The sequence below is a fragment of the Kogia breviceps genome, chromosome 17 (assembly GCF_026419965.1).
Source record: "Kogia breviceps isolate mKogBre1 chromosome 17, mKogBre1 haplotype 1, whole genome shotgun sequence".
Taxonomy (NCBI): Eukaryota; Metazoa; Chordata; class Mammalia; order Artiodactyla; family Physeteridae; genus Kogia; species Kogia breviceps.
The window spans coordinates 14,738,903-14,766,455 of NC_081326.1; the positions used below are offsets into that span (position 1 = coordinate 14,738,903).

The window sequence follows — 27,553 nt, forward strand, 5'->3', positions numbered from 1 at the left end:
CCAGGGAAGCCCAGGACATACATTTTTAACATCCATTTTTGTCAGGAATTCCTGAAGAAAGGACTCTTGGAATTTATAAAATATTTATTTTACAGATCATCAGTTTAATACTCCAAATTTCTTGAAAACACACCTGGATTATGTGTGACAGACTTCTTTGCCTGTGTCTCAAAGGTCTGTTCTTCATGTGTCAAAAACCTTCATTGAAATAATCACGTAATTATCCCCTTTGCAATGGGAAGGCAAGCAATAAGTCCTTTAAAAATTGCTTGGAATAACCATCAAAATTCCCTACATCAGGTATTTTCAGCTCACCAATATTTATTTATTTGTCTGCTATCAGTTAGTAGCTCTTCAGGCAAGAAGCTATTTTCCTTTTCTAAAAATTCTCTGCTGGAAAGTCAGCAAACCTTTGAGAAGAGGGTGGAACTAATTACGTGGGCAGCTCCATTCTCTTGTCCCTTAGCTTTTTATTTTTTTAATTAAAATTTCCCTTGTTCCTTCCATCAAGATTTCATTGAATTCATTGTCAAGCTCTTCACTGGGTAGATGAAGAAATGGGCCCAACAAATAATTTAAAAGTTAAGTGACTTGAGTAGAGTCATGGAGACATTAGACACTAGCAGAAGAGGAGAAACAGAGAGTAGGTAATGAACTTGGTTTAGACTAGTTTAAATTGAGGTGATTGTGGGATATCCCCATAAAGAAATCTACAGACAGATATATGGGTTGAGCTCAGAAGAAAGATACAGGCTGCAGAGAGAAAATTGAGTCTTTGTGAATATGTTTAGCAATGAGACTTGAAGTTTAAGTTCCTCCCCAAGAAATAATACCAATGATTTTTACATTCTGTTCAGTTACATTTACAATAATTTATCCTCTACCTATAACATGTAAAGTATTGTTGTGGATGTGTGGGTGTGTGTTAAAATGAATAAGATAGTTAGCTTTCTAGAGGTGTATTACCAGGAAGGAGATGTATATGATCTTATTTTAAAGCATATGTGGGTAAATCCTAGAGAAGTATAGCTGAAGTGATGGGATTGCAAGGAGGAAGGAGAGAATCAAATTGATCGGGAAGATCTCGGAAAACTTAGAGGGTGTGGGTTTTGAGCTGATTCTTAAAGACTGATAGAACTTCAGGAAGATGGGGGTAGAAGTAAATAGTAAATAACCTTGAGCAAAGGCTTGGAAATAGAAGAACTGTAGTGTTTATTTTCGAAATAGAAACCAACAATCATATGTTCTTGGGGCATAGGGTTTGAGAAGGTATACACAGTTTGAAAAAATAGGGCGGCTCTGTTAATGATAAATTATTAGAGTATTTCAGATTCAAGAATCTCTCTCTCCCTTTCAAACATGAATTGTCCACTTAGATATACTGTGAGGCAAATTGTATCTTCTTAAAACTTAATTGATAATACAGTAAAGTCTTGTAACCTAGTCAACCTGTAATTCCTTCCCCCAATGTGATGGTTAAAAAGGGATGTACTGGGGCTTCCCTGGTGGCGCACTGGTTGAGAATCCACCTGCCGATGCAGGGGACACAGGTTCGTGCCCTTGTCCGGGAGGATCCCACGTGCCGCAGAGCGGCTGGGCCCGTGATCCATGGCCGAAGGATTGTATTGCGGTCACAATGATACAGACTCTGTCATCACTGGATTAGAAAATCCCACATATGACTAACAGGTGATTTCAGTTTCATTTTAGTTTCGATGTTCAAGGTTTACACACCCCTTAATTATGCTTATTTTCAGTGAAGAAGAAATAAAAGATTTCCAGGATGAAGATTTTCCGGAAGGGACTTTGAGTTAAAGAAGGCTTCTTATATGTAACAAGTAAGCCCGTATTTTACGTGTTAAGTTTGATTGATAAATGAAAGTTTGCTCGTTTGTATTTCTTTCAGGTATCTTTATTGCGAAGAGATCATCTACAGTGGGCAAAGGTTATGTATTTTGGCTGGCAGCCAGGTAGCCACACAGCTGTGTTGACCCTGAATGAAATTGTATTGAAACTGTCCTATTACGTCAGTAAGTGTCATGAATTTTCCAAGTGAAGTCAAATTTTGTAGGTGGCATTATTTCTGCTAAGGTGGTATTGGAACAGTGATCAAGTGTAGGGATAAAGGTGAACTATCCTCCATACAAGTTATACAACTATGTGATTACTGAAGGAGCTGCAGGCCCTTTATTATGAGAGCTGCTATGTTTATTATGTACTTTGCTGTGTAGTTTTCTTTCTAGTTGGCGTTATGTTCTGTTTCACTAAATTAGGAATTTAGAAGTTGCCAGATCAGATTAGTTAATTATTGAGTCTGATGTTCTGCCAGCAATGCAATTTCTAAGTTTCTTAGAAATTATTTTTTCCCATCTTGCAAATCTTGTCTCAAAATGGCTAGTGTTTTATTTATCCATGCCAGGTAAAGGAAGCTCTCTTTGTGGGGAGAGTGATTAAGAAATGCACACATGGAGGTCTACCTCGTTTTATTGCACTTTGCTTTATTGTGCTTCTCAGATATTGTGGTTTTTACAAATTGGAGATTTTGGCAACTCTGCATTGAGCAAGTCGACCAGCACCATTTTTCCAACAGCATTTGCTCCCTTTGTGTCACTGTCACATTTTGGTAATTCCCACAATATTTCAAACTTTTCCATTATTGTTATATTTGTTATATATTGTTATGGTGTTCTATGATTAGTGATCTTTTACTGTTTTTTTAAAAAATATTTATTTATTTGGCTGTGCTGGGTCTTAGTTGTGGCACGTGGGATCTTTTAGTCGCGGCAGGCAAACTTAGTTGTGGCATGTGGGATCCAGTTCCCTGACCAAGGATCGAACCCAGGCCCCTGCATTTTCCCTACAGTAGCAGGGAAAAATCTAGATTTTTATATGAAATGTTAGCAATTAATTAGGGACTTCTCTGGCAGTCCAGTAGTTAGGACTCTGTGATTCCACTGCAGGGGGCGTGGGTTCGATCCCTGACTGCACAGCATGGCCAAAAAAAAAAAATTAGGACAGTTAAAGAAACCACTGTTGAGTCAGACAGATCTCATCTGCAGATTGCTTTCAGCTTACATTTCTAAAATAGGGTTCATAGTAATAATATCTACCTCCTAAGTTTGATGTAAGAATTAAATGAGGATATTTTATGTACAGCATTTAGCTCAACGCCTGGCACGTATTGGTAAGTAAATGTTAGCTATTATTAGTAGAATAAATACTTTCTCCAGTCATCAAAATTCTTTATAAATATCATTTACTATTGTTTTTAAGAAATTATATAATACATTACTACATGTCTGTTGTAAAAAACTCAAACAATATGAAAGAATATTTAAAGGATTAAAATTGCATTTGCTTCCTACTCCCAACTTCTTTCTCCTCTCCATGTAAAATTAGGAAGCATATATTGCAATATGCTATATTTATCCTTCTGGTACTTGCTTTTTTCACTTAATGTGTCTTGAGATCTTCCGAAGTCAGGTTATACAAAGCTGCTTCATTCTTTTTAAAGGTTGCATGGTGTATTCTTTAGTATGGATGTACCCTAATTTATTGAATTAGGCTTCTCAATTGTCATTTGGGTTGTTTTCAATTTTTTGCTATTTTAAAAAAGGTTCTGCAAAGAGCATATATCTTTGTGCACATTTGTAAGTATTTCCCTATGCTTGATTCTTAGATGGAATTGCCGTATCAAAGCATATTAAGAATTTTCGGGACTTCCCTGGTGGCGCAGTGGTTAAGAATCCGCCTGCCAATGCAGGGGACATGGGTTCGAGCCCTGGTCTGGGAAGATCCCACATGCCGCGGAGCAACTAAGCCCGTGTGCCACAACTACTGAGCCTGTGCCCTAGAGCCTGCAAGCCACAACTACTGAGCCCGCATGCCACAACTACTGAAGCCCGTGTGCCTAGAGCCCGTGCTCCACAACAAGAGAAGCCACCGCAATGAGAAGCCCGTGCACTGCAACGAAGAGTAGCCCCCACTCGCTGCAACTAGAGAAAGCCCGCGTGCAGCAATGAAGACCCAATGCAGCCAAAACTAACTAACTAACTAAATTTTTTAAATGCTTAAAAAAAAGCAAATTAAGAATTTTCACAGCTATTATACCTTTGTTACATTTATTTTTAGTAGCTTTGTAATATTCCATTTATGACTCTACCATTATTTATTAACTCCTTTTGTTGACACATTTAGATGATTTCCAGTTTTTTGCCACTATAAATGGTCCTGTGGTAAATGTCTTTGTGAGCAGGTTATGTGTTTTAAAAGGTAAGTAGTCTGAGAGGAAGTTGTCAACTATTAAATATATCTCTGACACTTTACTTTCCCAAAGCTATATATTATAAAAAGTATATTTAGTGGTAATATATTATTTTTAGAAAAAGTAGGACTTTGATAAAGTCATGGCCTAGGGTTTTTAATACTATACTCAGGATTTTTAGAATCTTTTATGATGTTTCATTTTAGGTGTTGCCAGCTGTAATGAAGAACACTGTGAGACAGAAGATTGAATAAAGCCTTGTAACAACTGGATTAGAGGTTTAGAAAAGAAAGTTAAAATTAGTCACCTTGGTTTTAGTGTTCCAATTTCATAATATTTATTCTTTCTTTTAAATAGGTTTAGGGAGTAGAAATTAAAATTCAGTGCTACACGAAAGGATGCACTAATGTTTTGTTCTTTTTTTTTTCTTTTTGTAGGAGAGAAGGAGGTAGATAACCAAGAGATATAGTGATTCATAATGAAATATACTAAGTTAAATTTTATGATGTCGGTTCTTGGCATTATAATCTATGTAACTGATTTAATTGTGGATATTTGGGTGTCTGTCAGGTTTTTCTATGAGGGACAGTTTGTTTTCGGTATTTTAACAGTAAGCTTTATGCTCTTTGGAACACTTGTGGCCCAGTGTTTTAGTTATTCTTGGTTCAAGGATGATTTAAAGGAATCAGGCCAAGAAAGTCTGCATTGTTTTCTTCTACTTCATTGCTTGCAAGGAGGAGTTTTTACAAGGTGAGCATATACTTTTGATCATTAACACTATTATTCTTTTTTTCAGACAGAAGCTACCTTTCTGTATCTGGGTAGTCAGATGTACAAAGGTCCCCTATTTGCATGTAGCACAAAGGTTACTTGCTTCTCACTAGTAGTGCTTGTGTGAATTATTGAGCTGTCAGAATTTTCCAGGTTCATTAATAGAATGTTTTAATTTACCTAATTAAGTTACTTTTTCTAATATGTTATCACTTTTTTATGAGAAGGAAAAGGACTCATTTCTATGTCTTGTGAATCTCTTCTCATCTATTTTATATTTTAAGACTGATTATGTAAATATAGCCTTTCACTTGCAACTCTGATAGAGCACTTAATTTTTTAAGTTACTTTTACCATTGATTTAATGAAGTGAAATTTTTACTGCAATAACGCAGTAACCATGTGGTTAGCTTGGTACAGAATCATCCACAGAACTGAAAACAACCTTAAGAATCATGTTGTTTAAAGCCTGTTTTCTGGTTAAAGAAAATAGAATCTAAATAAGCCCTGAGAATTCTGTGATTCTCCATATACCTAATTTCACATGACCTTTTCTTCATTATCTTAAGGGATTTAATTCTGTTCAAAGCAATATATATATTAAAGGTAAAGAGAAGAATTAAAGACATATAAAATCATTGTTTTTCATAGTAAATTTTATCTGTATAAACAGTTGAATTGAAGCCTAGCTGTTATGGCAACATGGTAATTCAGCTTTTGAAAATGGACATTTCCAATATATAAATGTAAAATTGCAGCTTATAGCTCTTGTCACTTTTTAATGTGTTATAATTGACCTTGCATGGTGTGAAATAAAAGTTTAAACACTGGTGTTAAAATAAAAAGATATATTAAGAGGATAATGTAATATTTTGCTACAGTTAGGTTTTAAAGTTGGGCTATTTTTTTTTTTTTTTTTTTTTTTTTTTTTTTTTTTTTTTCGTTATGCGGGCCTCTCACTGTTGTGGCCTCTCCCGTTGCGGAGCACAGGCTCCGGACGCACAGGCTCAGCGGCCATGGCTCACGGGCTTAGTTGCTCCGCGGCATGTGGGATCTTCCCGGACCAGGGCACGAACCCGTGTCTCCTGCATCGGCAGGCGGATTCTCAACCACTGCGCCACCAGGGAAGCCCAAAAGTTGGGCTATTTTAATAGCCATCTTTCCTGAGAAAGATTTTAGTGGCAGTAGAATTCTAGATGAGTAGTTATTTTCTCTCATTTTGTTTCCATTGTCACTATTGAAGAGTTAAATGTCAATCTTACTGTTGCTCTTTAAAAGTATTTTGTCTTCTTTTTTTCCCTCTGGCTGCTCTTACGATTTTTCTCTTTATCTTTGGGTTTCTAAAGTTTATGATATATCCAGGTATATATTTACTTTTATTTCTCCTGCTGGGGATTTGCTGGTTCTCTTTTTTTTTTTTTTTTGGTGGTACGCGGGCCTCTCACTGCTGTGGCCTCTCCCTTTGCGGAGCACAGGCTCCGCTGAGCGCAGGCTCAGCAGCCATGGCTCACGGGCCCAGCCGCTCCACGGCATGTGGGATCTTCCCGGACCGGGGCCTAGCCGCTCCACGGCATGTGGGATCTTCCCGGACCGGGGCACGAACCCGCGTCCCCTGCATCCGCAGGCGGATTCTCAACCACTGCGCCACCAGGGAAGCCCTGGTTTTCTTGATACTATAGATTATTATCTTCCATGAATTCTGCACAATTCTCAGTCATTATCTTTTCTAACATTTTCTTTACCATATTTCTGTCTCTTTTCCTTCTGGGACTCCAAACAAATTTAAGGTAGACCTTCTTGCTGTATCTAACATGACTGTTAACATGTTAGATTGTTGATCTGAGATTTTTCTTGTTCCCTGAGGTAAGCTTGTATCACTATAAACTTCCCTCATAGAACTGCTTTTGCTGTGTTCCACAGATTTAGTATCATTGTGTTTTCATGTTCATTTGTCTCCAGGTATTTTTTGTTCCTTTTTGATTTTGTCAGTGATGATTGTTTAGTAGCATATTGTTTTTGTTTTTTGCATTCTTTTCTCGTAGTTGATTTCTAGTCTCATGCCAGTGTGGTCAGAATAGATACTTGATATAATTTCAATATTCTTAAATTTATTGAGCCTTGTTTTGTGGCTTGTCATGTGATCTATCCTGGAGAATGTTCCATGTGCACTTGAAAAGAATGTATATCTTGCTTCTTTTGGATGGAATGTTCTATATATAATCTGTTAAGTCCATCAGGTTTAATGTCATTTAAGCCCAGTGTTTCCTTACTGTTTTTCTGTCTGGATCTTATGTCTCTCCAAGATGTAAGTGGGTTGTTAAAGTCTCCTACTATTGTGTTATTGTCAATTTCTCTCTTTATGTTTGTTAATATTTGCTTTATGTATTTAGGTGCTCCTATGTTGGGTACATATGTATATCCATATTGTTATATCTTCTTCTTTGATTGATCCCCTTATCATTATGTAAGTCCTTTTCTGTCTCTTGTTACAGTCTTTGTTTTAAAGTCTATCTTGTCTGATATAAGTATTGCTACCCTAGCTTTCTTATGATTTACATTTGCATGGAATACCTTTTCCTATACTCTCTCTTTCAGTCTGTATGTCTTTAGATCTGAAGTGAGTCTCGTGTAGGCAGCATATATACAGGTCTTGTTTTTGTGTCCTTTCAGCCAGTCTACGTCTTTTGACTGGAGCATTCAGTCCATTTACATTTAAAGTAATTATTGTTAGATAGGTCTTATTGCCATTTTGTTAACTGTTTGGGGGTTGTTTTGTAGTTCTTTTTGGCTTCTTCTTCTTTTGCTCTCTTCCCTTGTGATTTGATGACTATCTTTAGTGTTATGTTTGGGTTTCTTTCTCTTCTTTTGTGTGTGTATCTATTATAGATATTTGGTTAGTTATTACCATGAAGTTCATGTATAACAATCTGATCATTATACTGATATGTGATTATTTTAAGGTGATGATGATTTAAGTTCAAACACTTTCTAACAACCATGCATTTTTGCTTCCTACCACCCATGTTTACTGTTTTGACATCATATTTTACATCTTTCTGTTTTGTGTATCCCTTAACAACTTATTGTGAATATAGATGATTTTACTACTTTTATCTTTTAACCTTCCTACTAGCTTTATGCGTGGTTGATCTACTGCCTTTACTGTATATTTGCCTTTACCAATGAGATTTTTCCTTTCATAATTTTCATATTTCTAGTTGTGGTCTCTTTTCCTTAGAGAAGTTCCTTTAACGTTTCTTGTAAAGCTGGTTTAGTGGTTCTGAACTCTTTTAGCTTTTGCTTGTCTGTAAAACTTTACATTTCTCCTTCAAATCTGAATGATATCCTTGCTGAGTAGAGTATTCTTGCTTGTAGGTTTTTTCCTTTCATCACTTTGACTCTATGGTGCCACTCCCTCTGGCCTGCAAAATTTCTATAGAAAAGTCAGCTGATAGCCTTATGGGAGTTCCCTTGTACATACAGAGATTCTTCATTCTTACTGATTTCTTTGCTTAGTTGTTAGGGATGTGGGGACAAGTAGGTAGCCATTTGGAAAAAAAAAATACGTGAATTATAACTGGACCTTCACACAAAGTTCAGGGTTAGCCCTTGCTCTAACATGGCACGTGATCTTGAAAAGAGTTTAGCCTGTTCTGTGATGAAGGTGAAATCTTTAGAAGTATATTGATAGAAACATAGAGATAAGTACAGTATTGGGAGAGTTTTAAAATGTTGTAGTTTATGTCTTCAGCTTCACAGTCTTTGATATGACAGAACATGTGCTCTAACTCCTCCTAACCAGAAGAAAATCTGAAAGGATAAACTGGCAGAGTTTTGTTTCTGGAGTAGCACTAGGCACAGCCCCCCAACCCCCAACACTAAATCCCACACCACAAGGACAAGAAAATAGTTTTTTCCCCTGTTTGCCATTCAAATGGACAGACCACAGATTGTAGAAATTGACCAGAATGGAAGTAAGAGGAAGCAATAGCCAGTATATGCAGCATAAGAACAGTAACGGTTTTGATTCACTTTAGAGTTGGGATAATTTCAGATTGCATGTTATGGACTATACATCTAGGTAAAATATCAGACACCAGGATAAATTTCAAATGAATCAAATATTTAATGTAAAAATATTTATATTATAAGAAAACATGGGAAAATTCCTTTATAGCCTTGAAATGGGGAAAGCCTTTCTAACCATAACTTAAAATCCCTAAGCTATAAAAATTATAGATTTGATGATAAAAAAATGCATGCCAATAAACAAAAGCAAAAATCTCCCAAACAAACAAAAGCAAAGCAAAAAGGAAAACAGCTTTAACAGGAGAAAATATTTGCAATTTTGAATAGAAAAAGGGCTAGTCTTTTATTATTTAAAGAGCTTCTGAAGTCAAAAAGAAAAAGGTCATCCACCCAGTTGAAACATGGGAAAACAGTGAAGATAGTTCAGAGAAGAGGAAATGCAAATGGCTCTTAAGTTGTCTGAAGGATGCTAAGCCTTGTTCATAATTAAAAAATTGCCAATTAAAACTTCGCTGAGATATTCTTCACCTACTAGACTGGCAAAAATCCAAATGATAATACACTCTCTTGGTAAGGCATGGGAAAACAGGTATTCTTATACTTTGTTGATGGGAGTGTGGATTGGTACCATCTCTGTGGGGGGCAGTTTTACCATATTTCAAATGCACATACCTTTAGGCCAGAGGTTCCTCTTCTGGGAATTTATCATACTTGCAGACATGTAAAATGACATATGCACAGCTTTTCAATTGTAGTATTCTTTGTAACAACAAAATATTAGAAACAATTGAAATGTCTGTTGGTAGAGTTCATGATATACCTATGCAATGGCACGCTACATAGCTATTACAAAGAATGATAAAGTACTTTATGTACTGAAATGGAAATATCTCCAATATGTAGTTTTAAGTGAAAAGACAAGGTGCAGACAGGAGATATGATATGCTACAGTCTGTGTAAAACAAAGTGGTGAAAAGGCATATATACTTATGCTTCCTTGTATATGCATAAAGAAACTCTAGAAGGGTACACATGAAAGTAGTAACCATGAATTCTTATGGTCATAGGGGAGGGTGAAAACTGGGTAGTTAGGTCATAGGAGTGGCATGGAGTATTTTCAGCGAATAACTTTAAAAAAATTTTTGAATTATTTGAATATTTTGCCTATTCAAACAAAAAAAGAATAAAAGGAAAAATTGAATTAGGTTTGCTATTAGTGATAAACAGGTACTTGATAAACAGACACTTCCCTCTTTTTGTTTTTCTTTTTCTTTGTATTTTCTTAGTTCAGGAAGTGGCAGAATACTGAGATGAATAGTGAGAAATAAGCAAAAATTAAAACATAATTAATTTAAAATATAAGTTCATAAAAATGGGCAAATTATCCAAGGGTCTGTCTAAACTAAGTATGGAAAAACGTGAGATTTACTGAACTACAGATTAATTTCCCTACAGAATAGATAAATTGAGTTTGTGTTGGTAGATGAAAGGCAAGGAATGTCAACATGAATTATTTATTAGATGTAAGTGCCTGTTGCCACTAAGTATGTTCTCACTGCTCAGGGGTCTGTGGAGTAGAACATTTCATTTTCCAGAATATAAATTAGATGACACTACTGTATTTTCATTTTATGTACTATTTGTGATAAAACCTTTCTCCTTGCCAAAGGAGACTTTTCCTTTGATGGGTATATGAAAGGCATTGGTATTATTTAAAATATGGAAGTTATTGTTGTTCTTTTAAAATAACTGGTAAAAAATGTTCAAATCGTGTGAACGAAAGTACAATGGAGATGAGTCTCCTTCCTTCCGCAGGTCCCTAGGCCCTTCTTCATGGAGTTTTTTAAATGGGCATTAAATAGTTGAACATTTTTTCTTACCTATTCTCCTATTTAAAATGCTTTAGAGAGAGGTCATCTGGTAGTGTTCAAATTTCCTAGGGTGCAATATTTATGAAACTTGAGGATCTGGGCCCTTTACTTAAATCTCTAAATATTTGAGGATTTTCCTAGGTATCTTATTATTGTTGATTTCTCATTAAATATTGTTTTGATCAGATAACATAATTTGTGTGATTATAGTCTTCTTACATTTATTGACTTGTTTTATGGCCCAACATATAGTCTAACTTGGTGAATATTCCATGTGCATTTGAAAATAATTTGTAAATTGCTGTTGTTGAGTATAGTGTTCTCTAAATGTATAAATTAGGGCAATATGTTGATAATGTTATTAAAATCTGTTACATTCTTACTGATTTTTTTCTTTTGGCCTACCTTTTCTTTCAATTACTGAGAGATGAGTGTAAAACACTCTAATATTGTGGACTTATCTTTTTCTCCTTGTACTTTGACAATTTTTGCTTCATGTATCTTCAAACTTGGATTCTCAACCACTTTGCCACCAGGGAAGCCCTGCGTCTTTTAAAAATTTTATTTTATTTTATTATTTATTTTTGGCTGCACTGGTTCTTCGTTGCTGCGCACGGGCTTTCTCTAGTTGCGGTGAGTGGGGGCTACTCTTTGTTGCAGTGTGAGTGCTCCTCATTGCTGTGGCTTGTCTTTGTTGTGGAGCATGGGCTCAAGGTGTGTGGGCTTCAGTAGTTGTGGCATGTGGGCTCAGTAGTTGCAGCTTGTGGGCTCTAAAGTGTAGTCTCAGTAGTTGTGGCACATGGGCTTAGTTGCTCCGTGGCATGTGGGATCTCCCCCTACCAGGCCTTGAACCCGTGGTCCTTGCATTGTCAGGCGGGTTCTTAACTGCTGTGCCACCAGGGAAGTCCCTCAAACTATCCGTGTCTTTATGTTTAAAGAGAGTCTCTTCCAAATCATATAGAGTTGAATCTTGATTTTTTAATACAGTTTGACAATCTTTTATTGAAACGTTTAATCCATTTACATTTCATATATTACTGTAATTATTATTATTATTATTACTTTTGAGGTAGGCGGGCCTCTCACTGTTGTGGCCTCTCCCGTTGTGGAGCACAGGCTCCAGACGCGCGGGCTCAGCGGCCATGGCTCACGGGCCCAGCCGCTCCACGGCACGTGAGATCCTCCCGGACCGGGGCACGAACCCGTGTTCCCTGCATTGGCAGGTGGACTATCAACCACTGTGCCACCAGGGAAGCCCTTACTGTAATTATTGATATAGTTGTCTTCTGGGCCTACATATTGTTTTGTTTTTATTTTTTCTGTTTGGGTTCATTGAGCTTTATGTTATTGTTTTTGATCAAATTTGGAAAATATTTTTCGCCAGTATGTTGTCAAGTTTTTTTTTTTTCCTGCCCCATTCTCTCTCTCTGTTTCTTTTGGGACTTCAATTACACCTTTGTTATTGAGGTTCTGTTAATTTTTTTCCCTAATTTTTTCTCTCTGTGTTCTGTTTGCTAATTTCAATATCTGGGTCATCTGTGGGTATGTTCCTATTAACTGATATATTTCTATTAACTGATTATGCTCTTTAGCATAAGTTACATTTTCCTCTTAATTTGCATATCATTTAATTTTTTATTGTGTAGTGGACATTGTGATTGATACCTTGTAGAGACTCTGGTTTCTGTTATCTTCCATTGAAGAGAAAGCAGATAGTTAAATTATTGGCAAATTACCTTGACGTGATACAGAGGCTTGGTTTAGGCTTTGCTAGCGAAGGTCTATTTTGCTTTTGTCCTTAGTCCTAGGGGAAGTCTTATAGACCTGAAGTATGGTCTTTACTCCTAAAGTATCACCCTTTTGGCTTTTCAATGGGATGCTTGAAGTATTTACCAAACCCCTCCAGTTTGGTGGAACTTAAACTCCAAACTCTTCCCTGTGGTAGACAGCTGCCAAAATCTCTGCTCATTCTTGCCATTTTTCCTCAGTTCCTTGGAGCCTCACCCTAGATATACATAGTAAGGGGTTGGCCAAGGATTTAAGGAGGGTATATGCAGATTTGGGAGTATTTTTACTCTGTGGCTCCCTCTTTTCTAGGATCCCTCTTAATTTCTAACCACTCTGGCAGATTCAACCTCAGTCCTCTCACTCTTTGAGCCAGTACAACTTTCTGCTTGAGCTGTATCTACTTTTTGCCGTTTGGACTGTGGGATGCTGGTAGACAAAAAGCCAGATAAATGCATCTCCTGCAGTATGGTTCCCTTCTTTCAAGGGTTAAGTGCCCTCATCCTTCTTCCTACTTTTGGTTGCTCTTCCGTGCCTTGCTTTCTTTAATATTTTGTCTGTAATTTATCATTGTCATCAGTAGGAAGGTGAGCTTGATTCAAGGGAATCCATCATTACTGGAAGCTGTTTCCTCTTTATCACTGAAACAATATCCTATTGATTAAAAAATTATATTCATATTCCCCTTCTCATGAAATTATCCTCAGATAAGCAGAACTTTGTATAGGTTTGCTATTAATTGCTACAAAATTAGAAAAATATTCCTCTCTAAAGTCACTGGAAATATTAATGTGTACATCTGTAAACAGCTCCATCTTTGTTGCTGTTGTTGTTTGTTTAACAGGCACTGATACACCACTTAACATGTGCCAGTTACTAATCTAAACATTTTACGTGTATTAACTCCTTTAATCCTCATATCAACCCAATGAGATAGATATGATGATTACCCCCTTTTTCAGGTGAGGAAACTGAGGCATCACTAGGAAGTGATGGAGCAAGGATTTGAATCCAAACATCCTGGCTTTTTTAGAGTCTGTACACTTAATCACTGTACTCTGCTGGCTTTCCCACTCTATGCTGTCTGTACTGATTTTGTTCTAGGTATGTACCTGTTAATATTTGTGAATTTTTCAAGTTTTTCAATTAGCAGTATCCTCCTGCTTTAAAAGGATAGATAGCTTTAAGAACATACTGTATTACATATTAGTCGTACATAATATACATACAGGAACTCCTTATTGTGCCAGGTACCCAGAAAAGACTCAAACATAAATTCACTTATAAATCTCACCTATAAATCCTAGACAGTGTTAATCATTTTTTTCCCTATACTTTTACAACATAGTATTTACATTTCTGTTGAGTGGTTATTTCTTCTGCCTTGTATTGCAGCTAGCAGTTTATAGGCTTGACCTTCCTATTAGGTTGTAAGGTCGTTGAAAGTGGAGGTCACGCCTTCATCATTTTTGTAGACATTCTACCCTGGCATCTAGTCCACATTGAATATAATGGACCATGTTATTCTAAAACTGTGATGGTAAAAATATACTTTTATTTGCTAGGTGAAGAATCTTTGCATATCCATATGTGTATACATCTTGTTTAAAATGAGAATATCTTATATTTGTATTTTACTTTCATCTTTTCAAAGTCCTTTCATATCTACTGTCTCTTTATCTTTATGGAAAGATTGTCATGAGCTCTCATTTATTCATTCATTTAGTAAATATTTTTTGAGAGCGGCTGTGTACCAGGTACTATTTTAGTTTCTCAGGATATAGCAATGAACAAAACAAAGTCCCTGCTTTCATGCAGATTTAATTCTTGTGAGAAGGTACAGATAAGCAAAAATAATGTGTCAAGTGACGATAAAGAAAAATGATGTAGGATAAAGAGATAGAATGCGATGGATGGTGTGATCTGGAAAGACCTCTGTGAGGAACTGGTATTTGAATAGAGACCTGAATGAAGTTAAGGAGTAAACTTGCAAAATCTCTGGGGTTTAGGAGAGTTCAAGGAAGAGGGAGTAGCAAAGACAAAGGCCTTTAACTTGGGAAAAACAGTAAGAAAGGTACACTAAAATTGTGGGAGAAATGAGAGAGAAAGGCAGATGATGGAGGGCCTTGTAAGATGGGGTAAAGACTTTGTGTTTTATTCTAAGTATGAAGGAAATCATTGGAACATTTCTTGTAGAGGGATAACATCTAAATTATGGTTAACAGGTTCAATCTAGATGCTGTGCACAGAATAGGATGTATAGGGAGCAGGAGTAGAATCAGAGAGACCAATTATGAGGCCATCAAAGTAATCCAGGACAGAGATGTTGGCTGCTTAAACTAGGAGGGAGGCAGTGGAAGTGATAAGATGTGTTTCGATCTGGATATATTTGAAGTTAGAACTAAGAACCAACAAAACCTGCTGAGGAATTTTTATAGGGTATGAGAAAAAGAAAGAAGTCGGAAATTATTCCCACATTTTTGGTCTGAGCAATATGGTGCACGTTAGTGCCATTTACTGAAATGGGAAACATTGACAGAAGGAGCAAGTTGAAACAGGATATATATCACTGCCCTCATTGTATATATGGGGAAACTGAGGTGTAAAGAGTTTTGATAAGCTTTGGGCTAGAATCCTGGTTGTCTTATTGCTAGCCTCAGATATTTTTGAAATAAGTGTTTCAATTATTTTTGTTATTAATTTTACTTGGATGATAAGTCATGTTCATTTAAAAATTCTTTGTAAAGAAGAGCCTGAGCAAGGATGTTTTAGGAATCTTTGAAATTTTGTTTTCTAGGGTGGTAATGGTCACAGAGCCTAGCACCTTGTAGATTATGGAGTACACTTGACCCTTGAACAACATGGGTTTGAGCTGTGTGGGTCCACTTCTATGCAGATTTTTTTCAGTAGTAAAGACTACAGTACTACACGATATGAGGTTGGTTGAATCCACCGATGTGGAACTGAGGATACAAAGGGCCAGCTATCAGTTATGCATGGATTTTTTGACTGCACAGAGGGTTGGCATCCCTAACTCCACGTGTTCAAGGCTCAACAGTAATTATTTGCTAGATTAAATTGAAAGATTCAATCTCATCTTCAACCTTGACATTATCATAAGGGCATGTATTTGTCTTTTAGTTAAGATAAATTGCATGAAGTGGAAATTGCAGTTTTGTCTTTCAGAAAATAGTGGTTAAGACTAAGAATGATAAGATACAGGTTTGGACTCTACGTCTGCCCCTTACTCTCTGTAACTTTAAGCAAATCACTCTACTGTTCTCAGCCTAACTTTTCCTATCTGTGATTTGGGAATAATACCTCATCTCTCATAATAACTGTGAAGATGAAAGAAGATCATGTATGCTTAACAGTGCTAGCACACACTGGCACATCAGACACGCAATAAAAATTGTGGAGTCTTGAACCTCAATAAAGCTACCATGAAATATTTACAAAGTTGAGAGAAATTTGTAGTAGAGAAAGTTTGTGGGAAAATTCTATTCTTAAACACATGTTGCTTTTTTTTTCTAAAATGATTATGTAAATTAACACACATGTTATAAATAATCTATTACTGAAGATAAATATTCATGTTTACTTTACAGGTATTGGTTTGCCTTGAAAAAGGGTTATCATGTGGCTTTCAAGTACACCAGCAAAACGGATAATTTCGTGGAAGAACAAATCGATCCTCATAAAGAAGTTATAGATAGGGTGACAGATTTGAGCATGCTCAGGCTATTTGAGACCTACCTGGAAGGCTGCCCACAACTTGCTCTTCAGCTCTACATCCTTCTGGAACATGGTCAAGAAAATTTCACTCAGTGTAAGTCTTTCTTAACAGCCTGTGTTAGATGGATGCCACTGATATTTTATGTCAACTGTGTAACTCTTTGGCAGGTGTTAGAATTATTCTTATTGTTTTTATTTTTAGAATTTTTTTTTTTGTTTTGTTTTGAAAAAGAAGTACATGGTTCAAAGGTACTTTGAGGTATATAAAGGTATACTGTCTCCCTTCCCCTTCTTCCTCTCCCTTCCTTTGTCTGCCCAGAAAACAAACTATTTTTTTTTGGAACATTTTATTTATTTTTTATTTATTTATATTTTTAAAATAGATCTTTATTGGAGTATAATTGCTTCACAATACTGTGTTAGTTTCTGTTGCACAACTAAGCGAATCCCCATACCCCTCCCTCTTGAGCCTCCCTCCCACCCTCCCTATCCTGCCCCTGTAGGTCATCGCAAAGCGCCCAGCCGATCTCCCTGTGCTATGCTGCTGCTTCCCACCAGCCAACTATTTTACGTTCAGTAATAAAACAAACTATTATTGTCAGCTTTTTGATGATTCTTTCAGAAAAAAAAATTTAAAAGCCTATCTTTCTCTTTCCTTCTCTCTCTCTCTTTTTAAAATTTTTTTATAGAAATGGTAACATAAAAACCATTTTTGTTTTTTGCACTTAACATATCTTGGAGATCTAAACATATCAGTACAGAAAGAGCGCCCTCATTTATTTTTCTTATCTGCGTAGTATTACAAATTATGGTTGTATCATGAATTATTTAACAGGCTCCCTCTTTATGTTAATTTAGGTTGTTTCTAATATTTTACTATTGCAAAAAAACTGCAGTGAATAGTCTTATGCATGCATTCTTTTGCATGTGTGAAGTTTAGCTATAGGGTAAATTCCCAGAATCACAATCATTGGGTGAAAGTGCTACAAAGTGCTACAAAACTAATGAAAGTTTTGCAAATTGGCCGATATGGTGCTCTTTTATAGCAGATTTCCTCATTAGGGTTAAATGTACATTTTTAAAGGACAATTTGGTATTTCCATTAAGAAAATCTTTTAATAGGTGTTTAATTTGAGATGTTAAAAAAAACTATTTGCTAAAAATAGTCCCAGTTTTCATTAGTGACTAGGATTCCATGCAGACTTGGATTCACCTCAGAGTAGCAGATTGTCCTCTCCCCTGGAGTTCCCTCTATGCTAGACTCACCTGTGAGAACACTTCATTTCCCCAAACAGTCTTCTTGTTCCCAGTTTCCCATAAACCTCTAGATTGTAGTCCCTTCTAATATTTGTACCTTTACTTTGATTGTTAGTGCACCACTGAAATGAACCTACTGTGTATGAGACCTCTTTTTCCTTGTGATGCAAAGAATTTGTGGGTTGGGACTTATTAGTCCCTGAAGCTAACGTTCAGCATATAGAGTTTACAACCTGTATTATGGTAGATCTGCTGATGTTTACTGTGGCTGCTTCTGTGTGGTGGGATTGTGAATGATTTTATCTATTTCATCTTCCTTATACTTTTCTGAATTTCCAAATTTTCTACAGTAACCACGTATTGTTTTGATAATCAGGAAGGATAATTCAAAATGTAAAAAAAATCAGTTTATAAATAGAACTACTTCAGAAGACTGAACAAATTCTTTTCTTTGTTCCTTCTGAAATCATGCTAAAGAGGAGAGTAACAAGTAAAAACAGTATAAACCCATAAGGACAAAGAGAATGCAGAGTAGAATAGCAGATTAGAAATGTCAACAAATATTTAGAAGATGGAAAGCAGATAGAAAACTTGGGTTATTCAAATCAGTTCCACCACCACTAAAAGTGTAGATTATTTGAATCTACTCTCCCCCTGAAATTATCTAAAACAATTGGTTAAGTATTTTCAAAAGTCTTCATAAAAGCTTAAAACAATCTGATGCAACAGGCCAAAATATGCATGAAAGTGGGAATGCAGCAGGGTTGAGTAGGACTGTGAAGGCTTTATACCCTGAGGGTTTTTACTGAACCTTATAAACAAGCAGATTCAGTTTTGATGGCTGCCCAGGGTGTGGAGGACTGGAGACAAAACTCAGGGTCCTCACAAGGGAGGGACATCTGGTAGAAAATCCTAATCCATAAAACTGGCACTCCAAAAGTCACCCTCCTCAGGGTAAAAGTGAAGTTACCTACCTCTAAATGAAACTTGACTGCATAAACAAAAATAATACTATGTGGCTAAAAAAAAGATAGAATGAAGACAAGCAGTAGCATGCAAGTCAGGTGGAAGATGGATGGAGTTAAACTTTTAAATTCCTTGTATAGTTCAGGAGAAAAGAAGGGTAAAGCAAAAGTGCATCTGCAGTTTTTGAGGTGTAAAACAAAAACAGTTAGAGAGACCCTGGTTTTGAAAAGAAGAATGTAATATTAGGAAAACAGAATTATGTTAGTCTGCTTGGGCTGCCGTAACAGATCACTAGAGACTGGGCAGCTTAACCAACAGAAATATATTTTCTTATAGTTCTGGAGACTGGAAATCCAAAATCAAGGTGCCAGTAGGGTTGGTTTCTGGTGAGGACTCTCTTTGGGTTGCAGATGGCCACCTTCTTGCTGTGTCCTCACGTGTCTTTCCTCTGTGTATGGAGAGAAAGAGAGATCTCTGGTATCTTTTTCTATTCTTACAAGGATACCGGTCCTATTAAATTTGGGCCCCACCTTTACGAACTTGCTTAACCTTAATTATCTCCCTAAAGGCCTTATCTCAAAGTATAGTCACATTGCGGGTTAGGGCTTTAACATATGAATTTTGGAAGAATACAGTTCAATTCATAAAAGACATCAAAGTAAGAATTTTTAAAAAATAAAATAACAGTAAATTACAGGAATAAGAAAGCTGACAAATACCACAAATTTCATGAGAAAGAAAAGTAATATATTTTTATTATTTTAATACTCATCTAATTTTTTAGCTGTGTACTCTGATTGGCTTTTAATTTGATAATGATTTTATGATATAATTTCCACAGAGAGAAAAGAAAAATTCAATCTTTTTCTAGCATAGTTAATCGAAATTAGTTTTTTTAAAATTTATTTTATTTTATTTATTTATTTTTTTGCGGTATGCGGGCCTCTCACTGTTGTGGCCTCTCCCGTTGCGGAGCACAGGCTCTGGACGCGCAGGCCTAGCGGCCATGGCTGACGGGCTTAGTTGCTCCGCGGCATGTGGGATCTTCCCGGACTAGGGCACGAACCCGTGTCTCCTGCATCGGCAGGCAGATTCTCAACCACTGCGCCACCAGGGAAGCCCTTATGTTTATTTTTAATTTAGAGAAGTTTCAACTTCACGAAGTATTGATAATAAGTATATTTTTTGATTGTTGTCACATTTGGGGAAAACTCTACCAATGTCTTCAATAATGTGGTATAAGATCAGAGTATATCAAGATTTTTTTTGATGAAGTAACTAATTTTAAATACTGTTTGAATTGACAACACTTGTTTATTGTCAATGTCTCCTTTAGTGAATAGTGGGAGTCTTTTGTTTTCTTTACTGGTGTCAATAATGTCAAATCAGAAGAAATTAATAAGAATCTGTATGGATGTGATTGGGCAAGGTCATTTCATATCGGGAGAAATGCATAAGCAAAGGCATGGTTTGGCAAAGACAAGGAATTCCATTTGGATAGAGTGTAATGTATAGATTAGATTAGCAAAATGAGCAGAAAAAATGTATTGGAAACAGGTAGGTAAGTAGGAAATGGGAAATAATGTCAAACTAATAGTGCCAACTGGATGAGGATAGACCATCATGCCTTGATATTAAGGAATCAAAGGCCTATTGACAGCAAGATAGTGAAGTGTTAAGATCAGGCAAACTGCTTGAGAATCCTAGATCTGTTACTTACTAATCATAATTATTCAAGCAAATCTTGTAAACATATCCCCCTAAACCTAAACTATTCTCAACTCAATTTCCCTTTAGCCAGATCCCCAAAATGACCACAGCTTGCTCCAATACACCTAGGGAAAATGTGAGAGAGGAAAAGTAGGAGACAGGGAATTTTAGCAACTGCAATGAAAATACCTTATTTTTCCAAATTTTATAAAATATATGTGACAAAGTGAACACACTGCCAGGGCTTTGCCAGGCTTGGAAGGAGTCTGGGCAAGTGTGGGTCCCTGAAATTTAGGCTTCACTACCTTCATGATAAATCTACCTGTGAGGTAAAAATACTGATTTACTTTAAACTTTGATATGTTTAATATGCATGTTGTGATTTCTAGGGAAGCCACCAAAGAATAAAAACAGCATGTCTCTGAAAGATGTGGGTTACTAGATTGAAAGGTTGATAAAAACAGCCCATACCAAGCCCATCATTATAACATTTCAGAGACGCAAAGATGAAGATAAGATTCTAGAAGATTTGAGAGAAGATAAAGATCATTTAAGGATAGGAAAATTGAATGGCTTTGAAATTCTTAACCATAACACTTGAGATTAGAATTTAATAGATCAATGACTTCAAAGCTTCAATGGAAAACATTTTTAAACTTTGAATTCTATTTCTGCTGAAACTGTGTATCAAACATGAAGGTAGAATAAAGACATTTTGAGACATACGTGGTCTCAAAAGTTTAGCTTAGGTACAACTTTTCTCTGGAATGTCTGGAGAATGCTTGATCAAACCATGAGAATGAAGCAAGAAGGAAATATTGGAACAGGAAACAGGAAGTCAGCCCTGAAGAGAGGTGAAGGGAAGTTCTGGGAAGACAGGAAGCAAACCTTGACAGCAACCACCTTTGAGCAGAAGGATCATATTCTTAAAAAACAAAAAAACCAACAAAAAAACCCCTAAAAGATGTATATAGGGGAGTTTAATCAATTAATTTGAAGAATTTGCTGAGGAATACTGATAAGAGTCATGAAAAACTAAGCAAAGTAAGTAACAATGAAAAGTTTTAAAAGAAAGGAAATATGATCAGAATGTAGTACTTGGCTGAGCAGTCAAAGAGGTTATACTTATGTAGTCATACTAAGGTAAACACAATATTGATTTTACCAAAAATTGTGATGTTACTCTTTTGGGTAGAAGGAGGGAGAGGAAAATGGAAGGAGGGTGTGTATATATGTGTGCATGTGCAAAAATTTCCCCTTCCCACGTAGGAAATTAATAATCAGTGTCTAAAGTAGATAAATTAAGAAATAGCACAGTATGTGTTTTATTTAGAAATATGGCGATACATGTCAGAAGTAAAGGTAGAAGAGTTGATAGTAATTTTTTCTGAGGGTCATGGCTAAGAGGTGAGAAGGGGTAGAGCAATCTACTGCTATTTTCTTATAAGTTCTTTAGCACTTACCAACTTTTAAAAAGGATGTATATGTACTGGTTTGGTAGAAATTAAAACCAATTATAAAAATGATATCACAGGGAAATTTAGGGGAAAGTGATATTTTAATTCAAATATTTTTGAATTAAAGAAGAAAGAAAAGAAGCCCAACTAATTGCACAGTTCAGAGTGGTATATGCTAAAACCAGGAGAGTGGGCAAAGACATTTATAATCGTTTTCAATAGAGGATCTATCTTAAGTCTGCCTTCCTATCCTAATATATAGCCCTCCAGTGAGGCTAAGTGGGAATGATGAGCATTCTCTATTTTACTCTAAATTATTTCCTTCTAATTCTCTAATATCTTTGCTTTCAGTTTTATAAGTCCCCAGCTTTGAGTTCACGTCCTTCTACTCTACAATCTTGAGCTAATCTCCGTCTCCAGCTTTGAGAGTGGGGCTAATGACATGCTTTTCCAAAGTAGTAATGGACTTACTTTTCTGTTATTTGTTGGGGAAAAAATGGGATAAAGGTGCCAAGCCTACAGAAATTTGTCAGTTTTAGATCGTGTTTGTTCATTTGATCCATCATCTTAAATATATGGGAAATTGAGCTGTTGATACCTCATACTTATGTTAAATTTCTGTTTAACCTCTCTCCCTCCCTTTCTTCCTGCCCTCTTCTCTCTCATGATGTCATTTCTTAGTGAATTAGGTATATGCCCAAGGTCAAAGCCAAAAAGACTGGAAAAGCTAGAACTATAACTGTAGTCTCTTAGAGAACTTCCAGAGTATGCAGTTTCCATTGTACCAGTTGCTCAATAAAATTTGTCCAGTGAATTTATTCACAGTCTTATAAGGCAATCTAATGTAGTGGTTAAGCACACCAACTTTGGAATCAGGCTGATTTCAGTTCAAATCTCATATCTCTGAAACTTGCTGGCTATGTGACTTGGGTCAAGAAATGTATATATATTCTCTAAGCATTAATTCCCTCATATGTAATACAGGAATATTAATATCTATTTCAAAGGATTAAATGAGATGAGTATACAAAGTACTTGACGTGTTTATGGGTGTGTATATACAGATGAAGCATGTATGGCATACAGTAATTTAATATTGCTATTATTATTCCTATAACTATATCTTTAAAAACTTTTTTGTTTTGTAGATGCAACCATCATGGTCTCTTGCTGTGCTATTTCTTGGTCGACTGTTGATTATCAAGTAGCTTTAAGAAAATCCTTACCTGATAAAAACCTCCTTAACGGACCCTGTCCTAAACTCGTATATCTCTTTTACAAGTTGTTTACCTTATTATCTTGGATGTTGAGTGTTGTGCTTCTTTTATTCTTAAATGTTAAGATTGCTTTACTCCTGTTGTTATTTCTTTGGTTTTTAGGTATATTGTGGGCATTTAAAGAACAAACTGATTTTTGTGCTTCCATAAGTATGGAATTCATATACAGGATTGTTGTTGGATTCATTCTTGTCTTTACATTTTTTAATATTAAGGGACAGAATACCAAATGTCCAATGTCTTGTTATTATATTGTAAGGGTATTGGCCACATTGGGGATATTGATTGTGTTCTGGTTTTACCCACTCTCTGTTTTTAATTCAGACTATTTTATACCTGTCAGCATCACTATAGCTCTTACTCTTCTCCTTGGAATTATTTTTCTTATTGTTTATTACGGGACTTTGCACCCAAACAGAAGTGAAGAAACAAAACTGGATGAAGTTGATGGAAAACCAGTTCAAAGAGATTGTAGAATGAAGTATTTCCTAATGGAATAAGCTACTCACTTGAGAGATATGTTTTCTTATTTTTTGTTTCATTGGTTAGTAAAGAAAAAGTTTGTGTATATGTGTGTTATGTCTTATTTTTGCCTTCTTTAATTTTTTAAAAAAATTTCCCTTCTTAACCATTAAAAAAAAATAATGAATTAATTTATTTTTGGTTGTGTCGGGTCTTCGTTTCTGTGCGAGAGCTTTCTCTAGTCGTGGCAAGTGGAGGCCACTCTTCATCGCGGGGCGCGGGCCTCTCTTATTGTGGAGCACAGGCTCCAGACGTGCAGGCTCAGTAGTTGTGGCTCATGGGCCTAGTTGCTCCACGGCATGTGGGATCTTCCCAGACCAGGGCTCGAACCCATGCCCCCTGCATTAGCAGGCAGATTCTCAACCACTGTGCCACCAGGGAAGCCCTGACTTCTTTAATTTGAGGGCAGTTCTAGTACATTAATTATGAACGTTAGAGAGTATAATAATGTTTTTATTATCTAAGTTAATTTCTCACTTGGTTTTGAAGATCTTGGGTACTTAGATATATTTGCCTATGGCCTGGCAGAGTTTCCATCTTGAGCCTGAACTGAAAGAAATGGTCTCATTCCCATAATTAGAAGGCTGGAATTGAACTTCCCTCCAACTTTTCCCTCATTGTTTCTGAGCTAAAACTGATGTACTCATAGTGGGGAAATAAAAGGAAGAGAAGAGCAGGATACTCATTCTTCTTTTCTCTATTTTCTTGATTCAGTGAATATATTTTGAGTTGGGGACAGATTGAGTAGGGGAAAAGGGAAAAGAGGGAAGAGGAAGAAAAAACAGAAAATTGACCGTTTTAACCCATCTTAACCATTTTTAAGTATACAGTTCGGTAGTGTTAACTATATTCAATTTGTTGTGCTGCTCTATTAACATTTTTATCCTGCAAAACTGAGACTCTGTTCCCATTGAACAATTCCCCATTCCTTTCTTTCTCCAGCCTCTGGCAACCACAACTCTATTTTCTATTTCTATAAAGTTGGCTACTGTAGATACTGCATATAAGTTTAATCATACAGTATTTGTCTTTTTGTGATTGGCTTATTTCACTTAGCATAATGTCCTCACAGGTCATCTATGTTGTAGCATGTGACAGGATTTCCTTCGTTTTAAAGGATGGATAATATTCCATTGTATATATATATATATATATATATATATATATATATATACACATATATGCCACATTTTCTTTATTTATCCATCATTGGGGTGCTTCCACCTCTTGGCTTTTGTGAATAATGCTATAATGAACATGGATTTGCAAATGTTTCTCCAACAACCTGCATTCAACTCTTTGGGATATATACCCAGAAGTGGGATTGGTGGATCATATGGTTTTCCTATTTTTAATCCTTTGAGGAATCTACATACAGTTTTAGTATAATGTCTGCACCGTTTTACAATCCCACTAACAGTGCACAAAGATGACAATTTCTCCACATCCTCACCATCACTTATTTTCTGTTGTTGTTTTTTTTTTTTGTGGCGATAGTGGCTATCCTAATGGGTATGAGGTGATACCTCATTGTAGTTTTGAATTGCATTTCTCTAATTATTAGTGATATTGAGCACTTTTCATATACCTGTTAGCCATTTGTGTATCTTCCTTGGGGAAATGTCTATATTTGATAAGGGGTTAATATCCAGAATATAGAAATAACTACAACTCAACAACAAAACACCAAAAAAACTTGACTAAAAATATGGGGAGGGCTTCCCTGGTGGCGCAGTGGTTGAGAGTCCGCCTGCCGATGCAGGGGACGCGGGTTCGTGCCCTGGTCCGGGAGGATCCCACGTGCCGCGGAGCGGCTGGGCCCGTGAGCCATGGCCGCTGGGCCTGCGTGTCCGGAGCCTGTGCTCCGCAACGGGAGAGGCCACAGCAGTGGGAGGCCCGCATACCGAAAAAAAAAAAAAATAAAAATATGGGGAAACCACTTGAAGTAACCAAATCATATTTAAATAGTTTTTTGCATATTCCTTCTAGTAAGAACTAAATTTTGGTCCTAAGGGTAATACGTAAGACAGTTGGGTTAGGTTGAACTCATGGAAATAATGACAGATTTTCCATCAAATTATCCTTTCTTTTTCTTTCTTTTCCTTGGGTCAGCTCTTAATGAGTGAGTCCCCAAACAATAGCCTTCTCTATCACCAAGATAAAAAAATGTCCATTTCTATATTTAGTCTTGTAACTTAATATAAAATTGCTGAATAGCTTTTGGGAAGAAGGGTTCAACTACCAAAGCTATTAGAAAATAATAAATATGTTAAGCATTAACTCTGTGCCTAGCATTCTGTTAGGTACTGTTGTGGATACAAAACAAGTGTAGAATAGAGTTATGTTCCTTGAGAAGGTTACATACTGAGCATTTACAGAAACTGACTTTCTGAATGTTTACTGTTTGCAATATTGATTTTACAGTAAATGAAACAAATAAATACTGAATAACAGAAGTGGTTATATTTATATACCTACATAGAGTATATAAAACTCAATCAGATGTCCCCTGCACTACTCTTTGAGAAAGTTAGGCAATCTGGAAGAACCATTTATTCTTGCAGGAGCTAGAGAATCTAGAGTTTACTTTGGGCACATGGTCTTGGTATGTGTGAACCCCACTTACTGTATTTCTCCCTCTCTCTGCATGTTTTAGTGCGTATATATACATGTATATTTGAGAGAGTGAAGATAGGAAAAGTTAGTCTCATTTAGCAGCACTTGAGTCAGAACCTTTGAGTCATAAAATGAAAGTGCTCTTTATTCCTTCCTAAAGATTTAGATGTCCATGTGTTTTTTCCCTTCAGCCATGAGAAATTCTTTAGCATTTTCTGTTTAGGTTTGTTGATGATGAATTCTTTTTTCTTTTTCCTTTATCTGAACATGTCTTTATTTCTTCTTCATTCTTACAAGATTATTTTTGGTGGATATAGGGTTCTGGGTTGACAATATATTTTTCCTTTAAGCATTAAAAAATACATTTATTTATTTTATTTATTTTTGGCTGTGTTGGGTCTTCGTTGCTGCACACAGGCTTTCTCTGGTTGCAGTGAGCAGGGGCTACTCTTTGTTGTGGTGTGCGGACTTCTCATTGCAGTGGCTTCTCTTGTTGTGGAGCATGGGCTCTAGGCACACACGTTGCAGTAGTTATGGCATGCAGGCTCAGTAGTTGTGGCTTGCGGGCTCTAGAGCGCAGGCTTAGTAGTTGTGGTGCACAGGATTAGTTGTTCCACAGCGTGTGGGATCTTCCCGGACCAGGGCTCAAACCTGTGTCTCCTGCGTTGGCAGGTGGATTCTTAACCACTGTGCCACCAGGGAAGCCCCCTTTCCTTTAAGCATTTTAAAGATAATTCAACTAATTTCTAGTATCCATTGTTTTTGTTGAGAAGTTAGTAATAATTCAAATCATTGTCTTTTGATATGGAATTTGTTATTTTTCTCTGACTGTTTTGAGATTTTACCTTTAGTTTTTGGTTTGCAGTAGTTTCACTACTATGTTTATGGGTATAGCTTGTATTTATCCTACTTGGGGTTCTCTGAGATTCTTGAAGCTGTACATATTACCATATTTAAAGTTTCTGGTATTCTTCACATATTCTTTCTATCACTTTATCTCTCTTCTTGGACTTCACTAACACGTGGTAGACCTACTGATATTATCCCATAGACCCCGAAGGCTCTGTTCATTTTTTTCCAATTTATTTTCTCAGTCCTTCATATTAGATTTGTCTTCAAGTTCACTGACTTTTTCATTCATTCATTTAATCTGTTAAGCTCATCCAATGAATTTTTTAAAAAAAATTCAGATATTTTTATGTTCTAGAATTTTCATTTGGTTCTTTTTTATGGCTTCTATTTCTCTGCTAAGATTTTATATTTTTCCTCAATAAGAGCATGTTTTCCTTTATA

At 36.3% G+C, this 27,553-nt stretch overlaps 1 protein-coding gene across 1 annotated transcript; it reads left to right on the plus strand.

The window, feature by feature from the left end:
• Window positions 1-1,757: 1,757 nt before the first annotated feature.
• XKR9 (XK related 9) lies at window positions 1,758-23,755 on the plus strand. The gene is made up of 4 exons (XM_059042837.2): window positions 1,758-1,838; window positions 3,680-5,014; window positions 16,329-16,549; window positions 22,994-23,755. Exons 2-4 carry the CDS (start codon window positions 4,743-4,745, stop codon window positions 23,620-23,622), a joined length of 1,122 nt encoding a protein of 373 aa, XP_058898820.1. The 5' UTR covers window positions 1,758-1,838; window positions 3,680-4,742; the 3' UTR covers window positions 23,623-23,755.
• Window positions 23,756-27,553: the final 3,798 nt, after the last annotated feature.

Coding starts and splice junctions, on each gene's coding strand:
- XKR9 (XM_059042837.2), top strand. CDS start 4,743: ATGAAATATACTAAGTTAAATTTTATGATGTCGGTTCTTGGCATTATA. Junction 5,015..16,328: donor CAAGGAGGAGTTTTTACAAG/GTGAGCATATAC, acceptor TTTACTTTACAG/GTATTGGTTTGCCTTGAAAA. Junction 16,550..22,993: donor TCAAGAAAATTTCACTCAGT/GTAAGTCTTTCT, acceptor TTTGTTTTGTAG/ATGCAACCATCATGGTCTCT.